Source organism: Myxocyprinus asiaticus, chromosome 46, assembly GCF_019703515.2.
Source record: "Myxocyprinus asiaticus isolate MX2 ecotype Aquarium Trade chromosome 46, UBuf_Myxa_2, whole genome shotgun sequence".
NCBI classification, from domain to species: Eukaryota; Metazoa; Chordata; class Actinopteri; order Cypriniformes; family Catostomidae; genus Myxocyprinus; species Myxocyprinus asiaticus.
The window spans coordinates 29,707,102-29,721,850 of record NC_059389.1 but is presented as its reverse complement, the minus strand read 5'-3'; the positions used below and the strand labels follow the sequence as shown (position 1 = coordinate 29,721,850).

The following is a 14,749-nucleotide window of genomic DNA, read 5'->3' as shown; positions in this document are numbered from 1 at the left end:
TGACGTCAATTTAAAAATCAGCTGACGTTAAAATTAGAATATTATATAAATTTTGAAAATATTTCAGGTATAAATTCGAATTTAGTTTCTCTGCTCAATTGACAGCCCTATTACACAGTCATGACATTTGAAATATTCATGAATGAAACTGTTTACTTATGTTTTTGATCAGGTCCAAGTGTATTTAACTGCCCCATCCTTCAATAACATTTCCTTTGCAAAGCTTGAATCGTGCAAAGATTGAATTGAATAATGACTGGTTCACAAGCAATCCACGCTGAAATACGATGAAGACACATCCACATGACGCACACACATAGTCTAAAGCACAGTGTGAACTAGACTCATCGCTGGTAACATATGAAAACGGACAAAGACGGACATCTAACGCATGTTTTCATACACCAACTATTAAAAATAGCACAGATGGGTAAAAGAACGTGTCCAAAACACCAAGAGGTACAGCAGCTGAATGAGAGAGAATGGATTCTTCTCTTCAGAGTTGTAACTTGACACCGCGTCTTTTAAAAGCGGCCCGAGATATGTATCAAGCGGTCAAAGACATCTGTCTGTGCATGTTTATATACAAAAATAATTTAAGATAGTCCAGATGGGTCCCCTTTGGTGTTCAGGAATAGTGAGGCCACAGTAGGCCTTGTTTGTCCTGCTCTCTCAGGACAAACTGAAGCACCAGTGGGCGGGACCAAGGGTGCCATGATTTTATGTAGGCGTTAAATGCTTTTGAGCTGTAGAGGCGGTCATGAATTAATATACCTCAAGTGATGTAGGGTAGTCGAGGAAGTAGAGAATGTGGCGTTTTTGCAGCTTGGTTTCAATAAATGCTTTCATTGCATTGGGGATTAAGTTCTGAAATTTACAGTATGTTTTTATAGTAGAAAGACCTCTTATATGTCAAAATATGACATGACCCCTTTTAAAAAATTATTTACTGGATATATAAACAATGCAATGCCATTACTTAAATTGTTTTAGGTTAATATTTAATTAAATTTGCCTCACCCGCTCCACCTCTCGGTTGATGAGGAAAAATAGGTACTCAAAACTACGAGGAATCACACCACGCAGCTCATCTGAGAAATTATCCAACTCTGACGGACCTGTACACACAAATATACACATCCTTCATGAGACATGTACAAAATGTCGAAATGTCATTGCATTAACTAATAAAACATCAAAGAAAGTGGCATCTGCAAACAAATTATACTGATTTGTAGTGGATGTATCAAGTCAGTTCCCCTCAAATTCACACGTGTTGCTCATCATATTTACTGTGGACATGATCCACTAATGTTTGACAAACACAAATGTCACAACACTTTCTATCTTCATTTTGAACACTATCTATTGTTTTATCATTTACAAACTAATAAACATTTTCTTGTGAAATGTTTTGCTTGAAAAGTACGCTGTGCTATCTTTCCATTTAATAAATGACACTTATTTTATTTAGGAAATGGTGTGTGACAGGGAAATCTTTATGTACCTTTTGCTTTGAGGTGACTATTGTGGGATTTTAGCAAGGTGTGACATTCAATATGCAATTTTTATCCCACCAAAACTGTTGTTCTGATTAGGGCTGGGTGATAAAACAATCTCGTTATCGAAACATTTTTGAGTAATTTTCAAAATTTAGCCTACGTTCTTCATCTTGACTCACATATGCATTATGAAAATTTCACATAGCTCAGTAATATTCTTTTTTTTTTTGGAATGCCCAATTTCCAACACGCTCCAAGTCCTCGTGGTGGCGTAGCAACTCGCCTCAATCCGGGTGGCGGAGGACGAATCTCAGTTGCCTCCACGTCCGAGACCGTTAATCCACAAATCACGTGGCTTGTTGAGCACGTTACCGCACATCACTGATTTGACCCACTGAATGAATACACCCCTTCACTGAATGAGCGAGAATGTGGCTGGATGGATTATGAGTAAAAGTGACCGATGACATTATGACTTCAGGATGTCACTGAATCACTTATAATTATTTTTAGGCTAATATTATTGTCCTTTTTGCATAGTCATGCACAGCAGTAATGATAGCTAAGCCTTGTTATAATTTGTGGAGAAATCGTTTATGATGTTAACACTGTTGAATTCTATTGGTAGATTTGTAGATATGCAAATTTTAATACAGTTTAATTAAACTTTTTTCGGTTGTGAATGACTCAATGGTTTATTGGCACACTCAAAACACATAAGAGATGTTGATTTGCTGCCAACAACTGGTTAAGGTGTGATTTACAAAAATTGTCACTGAACGAATCAGTGAACAAATCTGAATAACAGACAAAGAAACATCATCTAGAGATAATTCACTCCACAAAATAAATGTGACATTTATAGTAGTAATAGGTTTTTGTGATGTTTGATATAACTTTAAACTATAGACATTGTGAGATGATTAATTCATGTTCTATAATTTGTTAGTAAATGGAGAACAAAAAGGAATGATTAGGACAGATGAAACATACTGGCAAAAAATAGACAGTTACAATAATATATGTTTCGTCTATTCTTCAAGCGATTTCATTTATTTTTATAACTTTATAAATGTTTATTATAGAAAAACAAAACACCACCTATGAAAAAGGTTGGAATATATTAAATGCGCGTATGTTATAGTGTCATTGGAGGCTGATCCTAGAATCGCCCCGGTTTATATTATCTATTTGTATTTTTGTTAAAAAAAAAATTCTGAGTTGAGACATTTCATTATTTTTTAATTATTTATACAGCCATTTGGGCTTCCAGAGCCCTTCAAATGTCAAAAGCTCAATGTAAATTAACACACATATGACAAGGCTAACATGAATAATCCCTCTATAATGATTCTAAGGTCGTTTTATGCTCTTCCTCCAACAAAACACGTAAATACGGCACCGCTGCAGAAAAAAATCCTAGGGGAAAGACTGTAGACAACCAGGTGTGTGTCGCTAAAAACGCAAGCAGTTCAGCATTGTAATACAAAAATCTAGCTAACTTAATTGCAGTCATGAAATCAGCCAGTTAGGAAGTATCAGCTACCTAGCTTATTAAACCAGTAATGAGGCTAGGCAGCTGCTAGCTAGCTATCCAGCTAATATGACATCCTTGTGTACCAAATAATACAGCACAGACAATGCAACACAGCTGTCGACTGAACAGAACAGCAACTCCAACATCAACACCATTGCTGTTTATTTATGAACCATTTCGTTAAATGGGTTTTCATGATCCATAGCACATCACGTTCGCTAATGTTTTGACACAGGCAATAAAGTCTTTCAGTGGAAAATGTACAGTACTTTGGGTTTGATGCGCACACTTAGCGTCTTCATACAGTCGAACAATCAGCCTTTTAAAGTACACTTTATTCGACTGTGCGCATACACAGGCGGTTGGCGCATGCACGCTATGACTGTTATAAGAAAATTGACTATTTCTCTTCAGGAGTTTAGATCCATAAAGATGTCTTAATATTTCTTCAGACTTGAGTTACACAAATGCAGTTTTCTCCTGATCTCCGTCAACCCGCGCATCTTATCACGTGGCTTGTTGAGCACATTGCCACGGAGACATAGTGCGTGTGGAGGCTTCACACCATCCACCGCGGCAACCACGCTCAACTCACCACGTGCCCCACCAAGAACGAACCACATTATAGCGATCATGAGGAGGTCACCCCATGTGAATCTACCCTCCCTAGCAACCGGGCCAATTTGGTTGCTTAGGAGACCTGGCTGGAGTCACTCAGCATGCCCTGGGATTCGAACTAGTGAACTCCAGGGGTGGTAGCCAGCGTCTTTACCACTGAGCTACCCAGGCCCCCTTTTTACACCGTCTTATTGTGTTTAGCGCGATTAAATCTTCTAACGTTACTTTGTGACAGCAATGGCTCAACTGTGAGAGTTGCCACCTTGTGGAACCACTAATTAATGCACATAATTCCAGATGTTTGCCCATACTGCGTGTTCAGAGTATGCGCGGTTAGAAAAATCTGGCCACACACGTTCAGTGCTCGAGCACTTTGTTGATGACGAAATTTGCATCACGTGCCTTGTACGCAGACGCCTACCGATCGCATCTTACTGAAGTGTACTTTGGGCTTTAGGCTACAGCAATTACGTCATGTATGGGTTGCATAGCTGACACGTGCTGGGCCAAAACCAGGAAGAACATTGTCGGAAACTTGAAAATCTTGTCAAAAAAATGAATGATCATGAGGAGAGACAAATATCCACTTAAGACGATAAAACTGTACTGAAAAGATGTCAAACAACTTATGTAGGATTAAATACTAAACAGAGTATACTTCTTGAACTTCATATTAAAAGGTATCTTACCCTGTGGAGTTTACTTGTAAGCAATAAGTTAAGCCCAAAGTATACTTCGGTCAGGACGTGTGACGCAAATCTAGCAGAGTGCTCGAGGACTGAACGCACGCAGACCGTTTTTTTCTAACAACGCTTCTTTGAACGCACAGAACGCACATGCACCTGGAGTTATTTGCAGTAATTAGTGGGTCAAGAAGGTGGCAACAATCACATTTGAGCCATTGCCATCACGAAGAAGCACTTGCTACTAAACATCAGGAGATAAAGGTAAAAACAACAACAGTGGCTGTGCAAGTCAAGAGCGCATGTGTGACGGGGTCTGGAGACACCTGCATTTGTATAACTCGAGTCTGAATGAATATAAAGACATTTTTATGGGTCTGAACTCCTGCAGAGAAATAGTCTGGTGTCTCATAGCAGTCGTAGCACGCACGCGCCAACCGCCTGTGTATTTGCGCAGTTACATGGATTTATACTTTGATTATCGAATTAAATGAATTTTTTTTTTAATATTGTTAAAATATTTTTGGCCATTGGCCATATCGCCCAGCTCTTGTTGTGATTCAGTTCAGAGTTTCAGTTACTGTTTTGAGTAGTTTTTTTTTTTTGTTTTTTTTTACTATTTCAAATAAAAAAAATTGGTATTGTAAACAAACTTTGCAATTCTGCTATACTGGGTCTCTGAGGGTTAAATGATCAAATAATTTAGGGACCACTGTATGTTGCATACACCCACACTCAGTAGCCATATCACCCTGTAGCTCAAGACTGGTTGCCCAAGCAGGGTTGAGTCTGGTCAGTACCTGGATGGGAGACATCCTGGGGAAAACTAAGGTTACTGCTGGAAGAGGTATTAGGGAGGCCAGCAGAGGGTGCTCAAACTGCAGTCTGTGTGGGTCCTAATGCCCCAGTATAGTGATGGGGAATCTATACTGTAAAAAGGCACCGTCCTTCCGATGAGACATTAAACCGAGGTCCTGACTCTCTGTGGTCATTAAAAATCCAAGGACACTTCTCGAAATGAGTAGGGGTGTAACCTGGCCAAATTCCCCCATTGGCCCTTATCAATCATGGCCTCCTAATAATCCCCATCCATTAATTGTCTCTATAACTCTACTCTCTCCTCTCCACCAATAGCTGGTGTGTGGTGAGCGTACTGGCGCACTATGGCTTCCGTCACATTATCCAGGTGGATGCTGCACACTGGTGGTGGTTGAGGAGAGTCCCCTGTTCACTGTGTAAAGCGCTTTGAGTGTAGTGTCAGAAAAGCGCTATATAAATGTAAAGTTCATTCATTTATTCACTCAAAAAACAAAAAAATGTTATTGGAGAGAGATCTCAGCACATACCCAGCATGGTGAAGGTCTTTCCTGAACCCGTCTGCCCACTGAAACACAAATAAAACATCATGAACATCATGCCACAGCTCCAAGCACTTCACCTTGAAAGAAGCTGAGAGACGCAGGAACTCACTAGGCAAAAATGGTGCCGTTGTATCCATTCATGCACGCCTCAACTATGTTTTTAGCCACACTGGAGAAAACCTCCTCCTGTAGAAAACACAGAGAACAGTAATGAGATGGTTTTTCCAAGAACTCTTCACCCAGAGAAGATGCATTTTAGGGCAATGTGAAACCGGGTTCCCACCGGGGTTTTTTTAAATCATGAATTTTTTTTTGGCATGTACCAAACCTTGGAACAAATACAGTGGCAAGAAAAAGTATGTGAACCCTTTTGAATTACCTGCATTTAAGTATAAATTTGTCTTAAAATGTGGTTTGATCATCTAAGTTACAATAATGAACAAACACAATCAGTTTAACTAATAACACACAAATTATTTTATTGTTCTTTTACATACTGAACACATCATTCAAACATTCACAGTGTAGATTGGATAAAGTATGTGACCCCCTATGCTAATGTTGGCAAGCCTAGCACCCAATTAATGAAACGTGATTGAAGTTGTTGGTAAGAGCTACTTATACTTCTAAAAAGCACTCAAACATTTTGAGTTTGCTATTCACAAGAAGCATCTGCTGACGAGGACCATGACTCAAAAAAAGAGATCTCAGAAGACCTACTGTCAAGAATTGTTGCCTTGCATAAAGCTGGAAAGGGTTACAATGTTTTCTCGAAGAGCTAAGATATTCATCTGTCCACAGTCAAACAAATTGTCTATAAATGGAGACGATTTAGTACTGTGGCTACTCTCCCTAGAAGTGGCCATCCAGCCAAGATGACTCAAAACGCACACAGCAGAATGCTCAATGAGGTAAAAAAGAACCCTAGAGTGACAGCTAAATATTTGAGGGAATAATTGGAACTGGTTAACATCTCTGTTCATGAGTCTACTATATGGAAAACATTAAACAGACATGGTGTCTATGGCAGGACACCAAGAAGGAAGCCCCTGCTTTCCAACAAAAACATTGCTGCGTGCCTGAAGATTGACAAAGACCAACCTTGACACTCCACAATGCTACTGGGAAAATGTTTTGTGGACTGATGAAACTAAAGTTAAATTGTTTAGCAAGAACATGCAGCACTACGAATAGCGTAAAAAGGGCACCACATACCAACATGAAAACATCATAGCAAGTACAGTGGAGGGAGCATCATGATATGCTACGATAGCTGTTGAGTTCATGACTTGGCCACTAGAGTCGACAATTCACACACACACGCCAGTAAGAGTGTGCACATGGTTTAGAGTGTGTGGACTGTGGAGTCACGTGACGCCATGCGAGGTTCGGACGTGTGAATGGTGAGCTCTGCGCACTTTGCTAGTTTTAATACTTTTTATGTCATAAACCGGTGAGATTCGATACACCCTGATCCTTAACTATTCTAGGAAGACAATATGTCAGAGTTCAAAATCCTCAGGCTCTGGAGACATTAAAAGACACTTAAGTGCTCAAGCTGATGCCCCTGAGCAGGCCGCAAGCCAGGGAGCCGATTTGGCAGGAGAATTGTTGAACTTGTCGGCAATGCTGAAGAAGGTCATTGATGATTTGGAAGATGTTGCTGTAATACGCTGATCAATCACTGCTATGGAGACGAAATTCAATGAGGTGGTTACAAGAGTGGGGGATGTCGAGAAACGGATCAATTATCTGGAGTCAACGGAGAGGGAATTAGCTGCTAATTCGCTAGCGACCAAGGTGGATTTGGAACACGTCTGTGAGAAGTTGGAGGACTTGGGGAACCGCAACTGGCGGAATAACGTCCAAATTGTTGGAATTCCTGAGGACGAAGAAGATCGGGGTATGGTGAAATTCCTGGACGGGATCTTTCTGAGTCTGCTCGACATAAGACTATAAGCTGGAAATCGAGCGAGCTCAAAGGGTTCCGGCTAGGCGATCCACCGATGGAGACAGGCCCCGATCAATTCTGGCCAAATTTCTGAGATTATCCAATAAATATCTTGTGTTACGCAAGGCGAGTAAAGAAAGGCTTTCTTGGAAGAACCACAGCATTTTTTTGTTCCCAGACTTTGCGAATTCGACAAGAGAGAAATGTGATCGATTCAAGGAATGCAAGAAACTCTTACATCAACGGAAGGTCGCTTTTGCACTGATGTTCCCGGCCAAATTGAGAATAGATGCCAAGGATGGCCATAAGATATTTACATGTCCCTAGCAAGCGATGTCCTTCATAAAGTCAATGGTCTGAGTAAGTTATTTTGTGGTAATCCCGTTGCAGCCAAGTGGACCGACTCACTGAACATTCACTTGACTGTCCGAGGAAACTGAGCGCCTTTTGTGTTTCTTTTGTGCTGGTTCCGCTAGCAGATGGAGTTTCTTTTGTGGAGGAACACACCTTCGGGACAGTTATGTGGATGAATCTACACGTTCTTTGTGTTTATTCTGCCTATTGGCTGGAGTTTGTTTTATAGATTATCTTCTGTTGTGTAATTCTGTCTCACAAAATATGTATAGAAACACCAGACTTGAGCAATTTGACGGCAAAGTTGTCGCGGGGGCGCTCGTAGGAGTACATGGACTGTTTGAGTTTAGAGGGATTGACGCCAGTTGGCGCTGTCGGGCGCGAGGTTAATGCGCACGTTTTTCTTTTTTCTGTTTGTTTGGTTCTGGGGGAATTTCGGGTTTTGATGGTTGCACCACTGATGAAATGTGGTCTTTATAATTTTATTTTTGACACACAATCTATTTTTCTAATGTCAAAATGTCAAATGTTAATATGAGTGGATTGTCTCTCTCCACATGCAATGTGAATGGGTTGGGGCACCCCATAAAAAGAAGGAAGGTTATTTCTCTTCTTAAATGTAAGAAATATGATATAGTGTTTCTTCAAGAAACGCATCTTTCCCTGCAGGAAGCTGAAAAATTTGGGAAGATATGGGGTGGACATGTTTTCTTTAGTGCTGGCTCAGCAAGGGAGTCATTACACTGATAAGCAAGCATCTACAATTCAAATGTCACAAACAGATTAAAGATAAATTATAATCATTATTGTTATAACAGAAATTCAGGGGGCAAAGTTTGATTTTGGCTAATATTTACGCACCTAACGCTGATGATCAGGGCTATTTTATAGATCTTGAAGGGATGTTGCAAGCCACTGGCACCCCTCATGATATATTATTGGAAGGAGACTTTAATCTATTGATGGACTCAGTCCTTGATCATAGTGAAGCAAAAGTGTACAAGCTCCCTAGAGCAACACTGACGCTTCACAGGATGTGTAAAAATCTTGGTCTTGCAGATATTTGGAGACTTCTGAACCCATCTGGTAGGGACTATAAAAAAAAATTTCAGAATAAAAAAAGATTTATTCTAGAATAGATTTTTTTTTATATATCTAAGTCCCTCACTTCATCCATTGTTGATTGCTCTGGAAACATTTTAGTCTCAGATCACGCCCTGGTGAGTTTAGAGGTGTTGCCACATACGGAGAAAAAGAAATCATATAGTTGTCACTTTAATGTATCCCTTTTGCAAAATCCTGAATTCCAACAAATGTTAAAGGCTGAAATTAATGTTTATATGAAGACCAACTGGTCCTCAGTATACTCTGTGGGCATGGCTTGGGAGGCACTTAAGGCGGTTCTTAGGGATCGGATTCTACAGTATGCCTCATTCGCCAAAAAATCCAAAGCACGAGAACTCGTGGAGTTGGAAGGGAATATTGAAAGTGCTGAGGCAGAGCCGAAGCGCCGAATGTCGTCTGATGGCCTCAGAGAATTGACCTGATTGAAAAACAAATATAATACTATTTTGTCACGGAAGGTGGAGTTTTGGCTATTCAGGGCAAGACAGTCATACTTTGAGTTGGGGGACAAAGCAGGGAAGCTTTTGACTAGATATATAAAGCAGAGAGAGTCTTTTTCTACCATTCCCTCAGTGAAATCTGCTGGTGGTGAAATATTTACCTCAGCCATTGATATTAATAATGCTTTTAAAGAATTCTATCTTGATCTCTATAATGTCACATCTTCGACTACTATGAAGACATTAGAAACTTTGTGGAACCATTAGAACTCTCTAAACTGAAGACAATTTTTGATTCAGAGATAAACTTGGAAGAGCTTAGCGAGGTAATTAAGGCCTTGCCTACAGGCAAGGCTCAGGGGCCAGACGTCTTTGCCACTGAATTTTTTAGATCTTATGCTACAGAACTGGCTCCACTTTTGTTAGAAGTTTATACGGAATCATTAAAGAATGGAAAGCTTCCGCCAACCATGACACAAGATTCTAAAAAAAGGACAAAGATCCGGGATCCTGGGTAGCTCAGCAAGTAAAGACGCTGACTACCACCCCTGGAGTCGCGAGTTCGAATCCAGGGCGTGCTGAGTGACTCCAGCCAGGTCTTCTAAGCAACCAAATTGGCCCGGTTGCTAGGGAGGGTAGAGTCACATGGGGTTACCTCCTCGTGGTCACTATAATGTGGTTCGCTCTCGGTGGGGCGTGTGGTGAGTTGTGCATGGATGCTGCGGAGAACAGCGTGAAGCCTCCACACACGTTACGTCTCCGCGGTAACACGCTCAACAAGCCATGTAATAAGATGCACGGATTGGCAACTGAGATTCGTCCTCCACCACCCGGATTGAGGCGAGTCACTACGCCACCACAAGGACCAAGAGTGCATTTTGGGGAGAAAAAGGGGAGAAAAAAAAAAGACAAAAGATCCAAGTGTTACCATCCAATTTCCCTGATCCAGCTAGACGTAAAAAGTGTCAAAAATTTTGGCTAACCAATTAAGACATCTCTAATACATATAGATCAGGTGGGGGTTTTTGGGGCCGCAGCTCTTCTGATAACATTAGGCGTTTCATCAATATCATGTGGTCAGTGGCGAATGATCAGACTCCGGTCGCTGCCATCTCACTTGATGCAGAAAAGGCGTTTGATATGGTAGAATGGGATTATCTTTTTAAGATTTTGTAAATATAGGTTCGGGAATACTTTTATTGGATGGATTAAGTTACTTTATAGACAACTGGAAGCAGCTGTACAAACAAATGGATTCATTTCAGATTATTTTACTCTGGATGGGGGTACCCAGCAGGGTTGCCCTCTTTCCCCATTATTGTTGTGTCTTACCCTGGAACCATTAGCAGCCGTGATAAGGAAAATGATTTTCCAGGGGTGGTGGCCAGAGGTATGGCGCATAAGCCTTTGCTTTACGCAGATTATATTTTATTATTCGTCTCCGACCCTACTAGATCTATGCCTTGCCTCCACAGAATTATTAATTCCTCTTCTAAGTTCTCATGACACAGAGTCAATTGGTCTAAATCCGAAGCTTTGGCTCTGACAGCATACTGCCCAGTAACGGCTTTTTAGCTGGGCACCTTCCAGTGGCCCAAACAGGGCATTAAGTATTTGGGTATTTTATTCCCAGCATATTTGTGTGATTTAGTTAGAGTTCATTTTGACCCCTTAATAAAAAGGTTTTTGAGCGATGTGGGCAGGTGGGCTTCATTACATTTATCTATGATTGGGAAGGTTAATGTTATTAAAATGAATTGTATTCCAAAATTCATCTTCCTGCTAAAATCTCTCCCTGTAGATGTCACCCTTTCTTATTTCAAGCAATTTGATAGCATAGCGAAGTCCTTCATTTGGAATGGTAAGATTCCCAGATTACATTTCAATAAGTTACATAGGCTGATTGACAAAGGTGGGCTTGGCCTACACAAGATTTTGTTTTATTATTATGCATTCGGTCTCAGACATTTGGCTCATTGGTCACTTGCACCTGAGAGAGCCCCTCCCTGGTTTTGTATTGAACAGGAAGTTCTTGCCCCCATTTTGCCATTGCAAAGCCTATTAAACTAACTGGAGAAGTTAAGTTACACTTTTTTTTCTACATACTTTGTTGATTTATTGTTTATTTATGTGTCATTAATTTATTATTAGACCACTGAGGTGCACGTTTGTGTCGGGTGGGGGGTGTTCGGAGGGAAGAGTTTTAAGTTCATATAATTTGATTCCATATTTTCTGTCATGTTTATTTAATCTGTGACTTGAATCAAAAAAATTGTTAATAACAAAAAATATATATATATATATATATATACACATATCCTACATGATGTCAGGGTGGCTGTGCACCAGCTGAAGCTTATTAGAAAGTTGGGTGATGTAGCAGGACAATGACTCTTAACATCTAATAAATCTACTCCAGAATGGCTTCAAAAAAGAATTCCACCTTTTGGAGTGGCCCAGTCAGAGCCCAGACCTTAACCAAATAGAGATGCTGTGGAATGACCTCAAGAGAGCCGTTCACACCGGAAATCCTAAGAATACGGCTGAACTGAAGCAGTTCTGTAAGAAAGAATGGTCTAAAATTCCTTCTGAACATTGTGTAGGTCTAATCCACAGCTACCGTAAACTCTTTGTTGAGGACTGACCACTTATTAAATCCAAGGGTTCACTTACTTTTTCCACAGCACTGTGAATGTTTAATGGGATGTGTTCAATAAAGACATGAAAGATAACTATTTGTGTGTTGTTAGCTTAAGCACACTGTGTTCGTCTGTAATTGTGACTTTGATGAAGATGAGATCACATTTTATGACCAATTAATACAGGAAACCAGCTAATTCCAAAGGGTTCACATATTTTTTCTTGCCATTGTAGATTTAAACATACTTGTAAGTGTATAAATGTCTTTTAAAAGATAACCGTCGGGACATTTGAATGCAGCTCAATGGAGGATTTGGCTTTCTGAGGCCCTAGAAAATAATATCAGGGTTCCCATAATCAGTCATTCATGATTACTGGGTAAGAATTTTATTTAAATAAATGACTTTAAAATGATTGCTGGATGGATTTTCATTTATTTGTCAAGTACCAATCTTTTGAATTAATAGACTTAAATGCTTACACTTATTACAAGTGTATAAATGTCAGCAATAAGACCCTTAAAAGACAAAGTACAAATACAAGCACTCAGAAAGAACAACATTTATATAGTACAATATAATATAGAGCAGATCAAACTATAAAACATATACGAATTTTATTGCTTCCATGACTTTTCCAGACCTACAAACTGGGGTTGTGAAATATGAAAAAAAAAAAAAAAAAAAAATTACACACACACACACACACACACACACACAACCATTCAAAAGTTTTGAAACACTTGACTGAAATGTTTCTCATAGTCTTAAAAACCTTTTGATATGCTTAAATGTTTGAAATTAGTTTTGTAGACAAAAATATAATTGTGCCACCATATTAATTTATTTCATTATAAAATTAAAATTTAATAAAAATAAAAATTTTTGAAATTGATGACTTGGACCAAATAATAAAGAAAAGCAGCCAGTAAGTGCCCAACATAGATGGGAACTCCTTCAATACTGTTTAAAAAGCATCCCGGGTGATACCTCAAGAAGTTGGTTGAGAAAATGTCAAGAGTACATGTCTGCTAAATCTAGGCAAAGTGTGGCCACTTTGAAGATGCTAAAATATAACACAGTTTTGATTTATTTTGGATTTTTTTAGTCACAACATAATTCCCATATTTCCATTTCTATTATTCCATAGTTGTGATGAATTGACTATTATTCTAAAATGTGAGATTTTTTTTTTTAATCAAATAAAGAACGAGTAAGTGACCCTAAACTTTTGAATGGTAGTGTGTGTACGTACGTACCTACGTACTTACCTACATACGTACCTACATACATACATACACTGTATATCCACCTCTTAACAAGGCCACATGTCAAGGCCTGGGCAGATTAGATGCAAGCGAACAATCAGTTCTCATAGTCAACATGTTGAATGCAGGAGAAATGGACAGGAGTAAAGACCGGAGCGACTTTGACAAGGGCCAAATTGTTATAGCCAGACAACAGAGCATCTCTGAAATGGCAAGGCTTGTGGGGTGCTCCCGGTCAGCAGTGGTGAGTACCAGAGCATGTGAGCGGAGTGGAGCGAGTTGTCGCTCCACTCAAAATATTCACTCATGTGCGATCGCTCAACTCCAGTGCTCAAGTTCAATAGTTATCGCTCTGCTCCTCGATCACGAGCGCTCAAAATCGAGAGCGATGTTGGAGCAGAGCGGCATGAAATGAGAAAGAAATTAGGCATAACTTCTTTGTCAACATTCTTGTTTTTTGCTTTGTTTTTTTGCATCAGGTACAAAAAAATCCCTCTTCATATTGCAGGGCTCCAGACTGCGACTAAAATGGTCGCAAATGCGACCAAAAACAAATGATTGTGACAATAATTTAAAATCTGGTCGCCAATGGCGACAGTCGGGTTGTGTGCTTTCATATGCAGTTTCATCAGATATCATCTTGTGAGTTACTGAATACATCTTTAAAGCACCAGTGTGTCTACACACAACAACAAAAAACAGAGTGCGAGCCATGATGTCCGAGTCAAGAACAAATCATTCTTTTGAATTGGGTCTTTAAAATGAATCACCCGACAAGAGCTCGTTTAATCTCAGGAGCTCAGGTTAGCAGTTTGAATTCGAGTCACTTTCTCAGCGAATCAGCCGTCAGTGAGTTCATAACTGGGAGCGCAGACATTTCAAAATAGTAGTCCCATGTGTATTTCGGGCTTGTTTATAATTAAAAGTCCCATGTTATGTACCAAATCTTTTTTTTTCTTCTGGTTATTATTTATTGGGATTGGAGTAGCACAATAAACGGCATCTGGGAATTAATTAAATTTGCACTCTTGTAGTCTTTGTATCTGGGCCATCTAGTCACAGTAAAGAAAGATTAAGAGATATATATATATATATATATATATGTCTATCTACACATACATACACACACACACACACACACACACAGTACTGTGCAAAAGTTTCAGGCACTTAAGATGTTTCACAAAAACATTTGTCTTAAGATGGTTATTTATATCTTCAGCTTTAGTGTGTCAATAAAAAAATATAAATGTTTGACTCACAAACATTCC

At 39.5% G+C, this 14,749-nt stretch overlaps 1 protein-coding gene across 2 annotated transcripts in view; it reads right to left on the bottom strand.

Annotated features, from left to right (window-relative positions):
* Positions 1 to 14,749, bottom strand: part of LOC127436277 (kinesin-like protein KIF15-A) — a 109,891-nt gene that overhangs the window by 72,403 nt on the left and 22,739 nt on the right. For both annotated transcript variants that reach the window (XM_051690336.1, XM_051690337.1), the window contains exons 7-9: positions 5,811 to 5,887; positions 5,687 to 5,724; positions 1,021 to 1,118 (exon numbers count right to left, since the gene is read on the bottom strand). In XM_051690336.1, coding sequence (XP_051546296.1) covers positions 1,021 to 1,118; positions 5,687 to 5,724; positions 5,811 to 5,887 — 213 coding nt within the window. The remainder of the gene's footprint in view (positions 1 to 1,020; positions 1,119 to 5,686; positions 5,725 to 5,810; positions 5,888 to 14,749) is intronic.